This window comes from Sphaerulina musiva (assembly GCF_000320565.1).
Source record: "Sphaerulina musiva SO2202 unplaced genomic scaffold SEPMUscaffold_9, whole genome shotgun sequence".
Classification (NCBI taxonomy): domain Eukaryota; kingdom Fungi; phylum Ascomycota; class Dothideomycetes; order Mycosphaerellales; family Mycosphaerellaceae; genus Sphaerulina; species Sphaerulina musiva.
In genome coordinates this window covers 659,726-668,214 of record NW_016017391.1, presented here as the reverse complement: position 1 = coordinate 668,214, position 8,489 = coordinate 659,726, and the positions used below count along the sequence as shown (strand labels likewise).

General features: G+C 52.6%; 3 protein-coding genes across 3 annotated transcripts; 2 read left to right on the top strand and 1 right to left on the bottom strand.

Moving 5' to 3' along the window:
* Window positions 1-3,524, top strand: SEPMUDRAFT_151048 (uncharacterized protein). The gene is made up of 3 exons (XM_016906562.1): window positions 1-213; window positions 600-1,299; window positions 1,358-3,524. The coding sequence occupies exons 2-3, from the start codon at window positions 790-792 to the stop codon at window positions 3,377-3,379; spliced, it is 2,532 nt and encodes an 843-aa protein (XP_016758082.1). The 5' UTR covers window positions 1-213; window positions 600-789; the 3' UTR covers window positions 3,380-3,524.
* A 521-nt stretch (window positions 3,525-4,045) lies between these two features.
* Window positions 4,046-5,898, top strand: SEPMUDRAFT_151046 (monooxygenase). Its single transcript, XM_016906561.1, has 2 exons — window positions 4,046-4,366; window positions 4,452-5,898. Exons 1-2 carry the CDS (start codon window positions 4,189-4,191, stop codon window positions 5,762-5,764), a joined length of 1,491 nt encoding a protein of 496 aa, XP_016758081.1. The 5' UTR covers window positions 4,046-4,188; the 3' UTR covers window positions 5,765-5,898.
* Window positions 5,899-6,415: 517 nt separating this feature from the next.
* Window positions 6,416-7,990, bottom strand: SEPMUDRAFT_151045 (uncharacterized protein). The gene has a single exon (XM_016906560.1). It carries the CDS (start codon window positions 7,629-7,631, stop codon window positions 6,483-6,485), a length of 1,149 nt encoding a protein of 382 aa, XP_016758080.1. The 5' UTR covers window positions 7,632-7,990; the 3' UTR covers window positions 6,416-6,482.
* Window positions 7,991-8,489: the final 499 nt, after the last annotated feature.

Sequence of the window (8,489 nt, the reverse complement as noted above, 5' to 3'; positions counted from 1 at the left end):
CATTTCAAGGACTGTCCGAATTGAGGTGATGGGAGAGAGAAAGAGCAGGCTTGTTCCGTCGCCAGCACGAAGAAGCAGTATTCCATACCAGGAACATTCGGGTGCCCCGTTCGCGCCTCGAAATACCTGCGCGCCGCGCACTGCACAGAAAGCTTGACTATACTTGGCACAGGGCGTTTTTTCCAGCACCAAAACGACCTCGATACCCTCAAGGTACGTGAGAGATCAGCAGAAGATCCAGTGCCAGCGGCGGAATGGCTGTGATAGCGGCCAGTGGGATGGTGATGGAAGACGAGCGCGGCGGCCAGCTACAGTCGCAGGCAGTGGAGTGATGCGACAGCGACAAGCGACAGCGCTGTCCGGTGGGACGCTTCCACACAGACTGCGTCTGCCCGATTGTGGCTATGCTGTCTGTCTGCAGCCTCCTAGCGCTCGCTAGCCACGCACAGCTGCTCTCTGTGGTCGTGCTGTGCTCTCTCTACATCACGCATCTCTGGTCCTCATCGGGTCTGACCTTCCTCGGCGCGTTGAGACCAACCAGCAAACCTTCCCCTCTGGCGTCACGGCTGCCTTCCTAGTAGTCTAACGATGCTCTACAGGCCCGAGAACGTCTTGGCCTCGATCCCATTTTCGGCGCGACAACGAGATCGCGCCGTCACGACGCGCACCCACGACGACTCCCGTGCGCTGCCGCATATCAATTCGCATGCGCGCGCATTGTCCTTTCGACCCTTACTGGGCGCCTCTTAGGCCAGGCTGGGTGCTTCTGCGGCCACCCCAAGGTGCAGAATGCCAGTCACTCCGTCCCGCTCTGCCTCGAACGCCCCGAGCACGACGAACAACAGCAGCAACAGCAGCAACAACCACAACCCCACCAGCGGACGACGATTCATCTCACGACTTGCGTCTCCTTTCGCCGCCAAGTCGCGTAAGCTCACCGACTTCTACATTCAAGTGGACGACCCACACCGATCATATACGCAGGGCGACTCGGTGACAGGTTGCGTCAACCTGAAAGTTGTGCAACCCATTCGGATTACGCACGTGGTAGTCTGTTTGCACGGCTTCGTGCAGGTATACAAGAATCCCGGCTCCCCGCCGGCAGATGGCTATCGCGCAACCAGCGCGCACATTGGAACGGGCAGGGGCAGCAGGAGCGGAGAGTACTATGGGAACGGCTTCGCATCGCTATTTGAGGATGAGGTGGTGCTCTGTGGGGACGGCAAGCTGGGCGAGGGTGTATACCAATTTCGCTTCGATCTCTTGTTCCCTGAGCGGGACTTGCCCAGCAGTATATCTGTATGTGGTCTACCTAGCATGAGGAGGGCGCAAGTTCCACGTGCTGATGATGGTGTAGTTTGAGCGCGGGACGATTTCCTACATGATTACGGCGACGCTGACGAGACCAACGACGATATCCCCGACGATACAATGCGATCACAAAGTGTACATGGTGGAGCGGATTGACGTGTCGCAGCTGCTGCCTCCGAAACCGCGGACGATCACGCTAGAACCCATCTCCCGTCGATCCAGGGCGAAATCGCAAGCTCGCAAGCTAGCCGAGAATGTGGAGCGCAAAGGTCGCAAAGATGGATCCGGCACTACCTCTGGTGAGCTCGAACCACGGGCCAGTCAGTCGTCCTCGGCGATGAGCTCACATGCCGATGCTGCTGAAACGGGACCGCAGAGCCCTGCTCCGACGGAGGGAAGCTGTGAAAGCATGTTCAGTAGCAGTGCAGGACGACCATCTCAACAGGACTCCCAAATGACCTCTTCTCGCTACAGTGAAGGCGACAATGGCAGTCGAACCATTACGGCTACTGTAGAGGCGCTGAAAGGTGGCGTTCTGCGCGGCGATAGCATACCGATCAAGGTGCATGTGACCCATACCAAGCATGTCAAAAGCTTGCATGGAGTGATCATGACGCTCTATCGCCAAGCACGAGTCGATATCCACCCGGCCATACCACTGGGCCCTACCGAGAAGGGCAAGGAAGCGAAGTACGAGGACTACTATCCTAAGTCGGTGACCGGACTTGGCGGCTTATCGCTATCTGGAGCTGGGTCTAGTCATATGTTTCGAAAGGATCTGTCACAGCGGATTGTGCCTCTAATTGTCAACCCCGAATCGTTGACAGCAGAGGTGACCGGGAAAGTGCACGTTCCCGAGGAGGCATTTCCGACCATTTCCTCTGTGCCTGGAGCGATGATCAGCTTCAAGTACTACGTAGAGTGTGTGCTGGATATCCAAGGCAAGCTATCAACACAGGACCGCAACCTGGGGAATCTTGGTGGTTTAGCCAGTACAATGTTGCAGGGTCAAGGCTCGGAGAACCTGGGATTAATCAACTCGGGTCTGCATCCTTTCAGCTCACCCATCATTGATACGACGGACATTCGGCGAGACAAGGGAGTGGTGGCATGCACTTTCGAGATTGTTATCGGAACGAGGGACAACACTCGGAAAAAAGAGAAGCGGAAAGTGTCGATCCCAGAAGTGCCCGAAGAAGATGCGAATAATGCCTCTCGGCAGCGTGATTGCCCAGCCGATGCCCAACCTGGGGCTGCGTCGGAAGTTGATGGCAGCTGGGCCTATGACTATGGGGAGTATGGCGATCATTACCAGTTTCATGGCTATGACTATGGCCACCATACGCAACATCCGAGCCAACACCCGGATCCGGAAATGAATGGCACTTACAATCATTACAATGGCTACTACGGATACAATGGCTACCAGGCGGACTATGGCAATTACGAATACCCGCCTCCGGATGGACGTAGTGTACAGGCGTCGCTAATACCCATGCCTCATATCGAAGACGAATCACAATTGTCGGAAAAGGAACGCGTGCATAGGGCAGAGCAACGCTTATTGCCGAGCCAACCTCCCACATCGGAAAATGGGACGGGACCCAGCTCATATGTAGCAACGGCACCACACCTGCCAGACGAGCAGCTCGACGTCCCTGTTGCATCGGCTCCACCTCCTGCCCTGCTGACACCACCAGCATATGGACATGGAGCAGCATATGCCAACGGCATGATAGCGAGCGACTACGCGCGAACAATACCACTTCCAAGAACACCGGTATACGAAGCTCGAGAGGCAGAAGTGCAGGTGGCGTCTCCGGCGACGCCTCGAGGAATGCCGCATCCTCCTGATGCTGCGACCGATGACAAGCACGAATTACAACGAAGGCGTCTCCAGCTGGAGGCTTCGGAACCGCCCAGTGAGCATGCGAGCGATCCGGAGGTGGGCTGTTCGAGCAACAATCAGGCAGCAACAGCTCCCACATTGACGAACGAAGACTTGTATGGTAGCGATGATCACGTCGATACGTCTGCACATTCAGAGCTGCCCCGGTATGAACGATAACGATAAAGGTGGAGTTTGAGGCGTACAGGAATATAAGAAGAGCCGGCTGCATGAGCCTGGTGGCATACAGAAGGAAAAAGAGAGAGATGATGATGATGACTCGTATGCAGTCTCTTTGAATAGAAGCTCCTTTCTTTTCACGAGCGCACAGCGACTCTGGTACCAGTGTTGAACCACATGACTAATGGATGGTGTGGCCGTCGATCTCGTTGTCCTCGTCATGAGATGGATGGTCAGGTAGGTCAGGTATACCAGTACTGTATGCAAGCCTCGGCAATACTTATAATTGCAGCCCTCGCGACTCTGTTTATGCCCGAGCATATCCTCCAGAGAGAAATACAACAACAACAACGACAAGGCAGAATTGTATAGCGCTAGGAGGGCGGGTCTGGAGAACAAGATAAGCGACGGAGGTGCCAGATGGCCTCGGTATCTAGGCAGTGGCTCAAGGATGTGGCGGTCGAATAAGAAACCCGGTTGTGGGGAGGTCCCGCATTCTGCCATGAGATGCGCGTTTCTGATTGGCTCGGACGCGACGAGCGTGACACCCTGGATGGACCGAGGCATTCCAAAGAGGGAAATAGACTTTCTTGTCGCACACGCTACCTCGACTCCTGGGGATGCATAGATGACATCCATTTCTAGGTGGCGCGTGGGATCATCATCGCCGTTTACATATATCGTCGAACTTCCTACACCGCACATCACTTGCTGCTAATTTTCTTTCTTCCTCACGCACACGCGACGCACCATCCGTCCTTCATCGCCGTATACGCTGCCACTCACTGCGAGGGACCTTTCCCATCATCATGGCGTGGCAACCGCTGGAAAAGGGCGAGAACAACTACGACGTGATTGTCGTGGGAGCGGGTATCTCTGGCATCAATTTTGGTTATCGCTTGCAAGAACGCAATCCCCATCTCAGTTATTGCATTCTCGAGGCTCGGCATGAACTGGGTGGCACGTGGAGTCTGTTCAACTACCCTGGTATGCCTATACTCTGATCCTCTCTCTCTCTCTTTTTCTCTCTCTTTCTCTGTGCGCGCGGTGCATGTACTGATCCGAGTCCTAGGCATTCGATCCGACTCTGATCTCTACACTTTCGGCTTCCCGTGGCGACCATGGGAGGCTTCCCAGGCCATTGCACAGGGTGCTCTGATCAAGGATTATCTGAAAGAGTCGGCAGCAATGTACGATATTGACAAGAAGATCAAATTCAATCACTCCGTGGATGCTGCAAAGTACTCGTCTCGTACAAAGACGTGGGAATTGGATGTCACAGCAAATGGTTCGGAGAAGAAGACCTTCAAGGGCCGCTTCATGTTGCTTTGCACGGGCTACTATGACTATCACGCGCCTCTCAAGGCCGAGATCCCCGGTATCGACAATTTCAAAGGCCAAGTCATTCACCCTCAATTCTGGCCCAAGGACCTGGATTACACCAATAAAGAAGTCGTTGTCGTCGGCTCCGGGGCGACAGCCATCACCGTCCTGCCCGTCATGGCCAAGACTGCCAAGCACGTCACGATGCTTCAGCGCTCCCCGACCTATGTCCTGGCCGTACCCTCGGAAGACCGTACCGAGAAGTGGCTACGGAAATGGTTCAAATGGGCACCATCGATTCAGCACAGCCTCATTCGCCTCAAGTGGATCATCATGCCATTGATCATGTCTACATACTCGGCCATGGCGCCCAAGGCGGCACGAAACATGATGCACAAGATTACTGCCAAACAGCTTCCGTCCTCGATTCCCCACGATCCTCACTTCACGCCCAAGTATTACCCCTGGGAGCAACGCCTATGCATGTGCCCCGACGCCGACTTCTTCAAGAGCTTGCGCGCAGGAACATCGAGCGTCGCCACGGGAACCATCAAGGAAATCACCGACACCACCATCAAACTCGAATCCGGCCAAGAACTCCACCCAGACATCATCGTCACCGCCACCGGTCTCAAACTCTCCTTTGCCGGCGGCATGAAAGTTTCCGTCGACGACCAACCTTTCCACATCCCCGACAAATTCGTCTGGAAAGGCATCATGATCGAAGACCTTCCCAACACCGCTTTTGTCGTCGGCTACGTCGACGCCTCTTGGACCCTCGGAGCCGATGCCACGGCACAAATGACGACGCGCATCTTGAATAAAATGCGCCAGGAAAATGCTGTCGAGATTATTCCTCGTCGCTCGGCATATGAGAAGGAACATATGCGAGAGGCGAATATTTTACGCTTGAATAGTACGTATGTGACGAAGGGGAAGAATGCGGTTCCGAAGGCGGGTGATCAACCGCAGTGGTTGCCCAGGACGAATTATTTTCGGGATATTCTTATGGCGTGGTTTGGGGATATTCGGACGGATGTGGAGTGGGTCAAGGGGTCGTGAAGATGATGTTTTTTTTCCTACACACGATATCGTGTTTTGAGGGCGTTTATGGAGTTTCTTTTTTTCTTTTTAATATTTAGTTACAATATTCAAGATACCAGGCTTTTCATATAACGAAAATGATAGATACCTACCTTACCTTAGCTACTGACAAGAGAAAATGAAGAATGTAGTGTGTTGTTTTTTGTTCTTTCTTCCGGTTTGTTCGGTCTACTATGTCCTCTCTCTCGAATACAGGGCATTACGCATCATGAAAAGTTTGTACCTTCTGTACTATTGTATTGTACCTAGTAGGCAAGTGTTTTGGTATCTGGGACGTTAGGGTTGCCTAGAACTTGTGGGACGATGATGGTGATGATGATGATAGACGGTTACGAGAATAGGTATGTTATGTAGTTCTGGGGTTACATTTGGAGGAGATGGATGGATCGAGATGAGAAAGGCTGACGCTGCTGTAGAGATATACCTACCTAGGCAGTGAGGACTTGGAGGGTGTATGTACGCTATATTTGTAGAAAAGGTTGGATATATGTGCTCTAGGTGAAATGACTGACCTAGGTATTGATTCCAATCTGCACAGAAGAAAACGATATAAGAGAGATTATGAGGTGAGTTGTAAATTACAGTAGTCATTACCAATACGTACGTACATATATACAAATCCACAACCTCGACCAGCGAGATATCATACCCTTTGCCCCAAACCACCTTCCTTTCCCTAAACCCCCGCCACCTGCTCCTTCAGCGCCTCACTATCCCTCTCCACAATCGTACTCAAACTCGTCCTCTCCTCCGGCGGCACCGGAAACCCTCCGGAACCCTTATACCCATCCAACGTAACCTTCTCAACAGCACAACACATCGCAAACCCCGCACAACGCGTATACCAACAAGGCCCCAACCAACTCAATTCAATACAATGCCCCGCACCCCTCAACACCCCACTTTCCACCCTCGGCGAACTCAAAAACGCAGAAGCGAAATCTGTGATTTTTTCTGATGTCGCATCCCAGAGGAGATCCATGTCGGCGAGAAAATACATTACAGGTACGTTGATTTGTGCGGCCATGCTGCGCCAGTATCGCGGGAAATTTTGGGCACAAGAGAAGTCGTGGGTCTCGGAGGTTAGACCGCGAGAGGAGATTTTGGAGTGGGCTTTGATGGTTTCCAGGGGGGATTGGTTGAGGGCGGAGTTTAGCATGAGTTTGGTTTTGTTGCCTGGTTCCCAGTGTTCGTAGAGAGGGGATTTTTCTTCTTTGGATGAGGAAGAAGGAGGAGGAGAGGAAGAGGAAAAATCAAAGGATTCTTGAGAAGAGCGAAAAAGAGTTTCGTCGTTGGGTTCGAGGACTTGACGGGATCCTAAACCGGTGAGAATGAGACCTGAAAGGGGATAATTGCGTTCTTCAGGCGGATCGGTGCAGCTGAGAGAGGAAGTAATAAGGCTGACAGCTCCACCGATTCCATGACCGAGGAGAATAATCGAGGTGGCACCGAGAGGAGGACCGTAGGCGCGCCAGATGGTAGGGAGAACAAGACGATGGAGCCAGAGGGCTTCATTTTGCAAATGTGTATCCGAGCCGGTATTGCTCGTTTTGCCCAATTCGGGCGTCTGTTTATATCCGGGACGGTTGAGAGCGATGACGGGAATGGTCAGTTGGAGAGAGACATTGCGGATGGAGTAGTTGGGGTGTGCGTCGAAGTATTTGGCCGAATAACTCGATCCGTGTAGGCAGATGATGAGGGGTGTGCCTTTGCTGGATCGTGTGGTGTCTTCGAGTTTGAGAGGGAAGGATTTTAGTCCGCTGACCAAGTCTCCGTTGCCGACGTCGAAGACGAAGGGTTCCATTTCATGTTCTTCTGGCGACATTATTATTTGCCCGTTTGGGAATGAAGCTGCAGCGGTGTTCCCTGCTGCTTGCTGATGATGCAGGCTTCTTGAGTACCTGTACCTAGGTATGTATGTAGTAGGTATCGTATGTTGTTGTTGTGGTATTAATCGGGATCGAGTGACGTGAAGGCTTTCCAGTCCCGTAAATTCGGTGCAAGCAAAGAAAACAAAAAAGTCGGATGGTAGGTAAGTGAAGAAAATGTCTTTTTTGGAAATAATGTGCCTCCTCTATAGTCTATCGAAAGAGAAAAAGAGAGAGACCAGAGAGAAAGAGTAGGTGTGTGTGCCTGTGCGGTGCGGTGCCCAGGGTTGGACCACGGTCACGGTCACGGTCTCGGTACGGTCAGTAGTACGTCGAGGTATAGTATAATATTGGCCGATCATAGTTGGGCTGATATACTATCTAGATAATACCTTACGACAATAGAGAATGGGGCCAGATCCAGAATTATCATCAGAATGTGCTGATCACAGCCCTATGGGATTCCTGGCGAAACAGCATCTTTATCGAGTTCATCCTCCCATAGGACAGGACATATCATCGGAGAAAAATGCACGTCAGTCTTGTCACACCACTTGCCACTACGGCTACCTTTGGCGCCAGGGCTAAGGGCAGACCCCAAAATGTCTAGTCGCAGACCCCATTTCTGAGTCATCAAGTTATTACCGTACCCTTCCGCTGTAACCCTACCCCCCAAAAACAACGCTTCTCCTCCCTCGAGGCTGCCTCGCGGCCCTCGCTCAGGCGTCCGCTTTCTCTTCCTAATGAATGCTTAATACCTCGGGGGTACCGAATACCTCGGGGGCACCGACCAGATTGCCCCCCCAACCCCCCAA

Coding starts and splice junctions, on each gene's coding strand:
- SEPMUDRAFT_151046 (XM_016906561.1), top strand. CDS start 4,189: ATGGCGTGGCAACCGCTGGAAAAGGGCGAGAACAACTACGACGTGATT. Junction 4,367..4,451: donor GAGTCTGTTCAACTACCCTG/GTATGCCTATAC, acceptor TCCGAGTCCTAG/GCATTCGATCCGACTCTGAT.
- SEPMUDRAFT_151045 (XM_016906560.1), bottom strand. CDS start 7,631: ATGTCGCCAGAAGAACATGAAATGGAACCCTTCGTCTTCGACGTCGGC.
- SEPMUDRAFT_151048 (XM_016906562.1), top strand. CDS start 790: ATGCCAGTCACTCCGTCCCGCTCTGCCTCGAACGCCCCGAGCACGACG. Junction 1,300..1,357: donor ACTTGCCCAGCAGTATATCT/GTATGTGGTCTA, acceptor ATGATGGTGTAG/TTTGAGCGCGGGACGATTTC.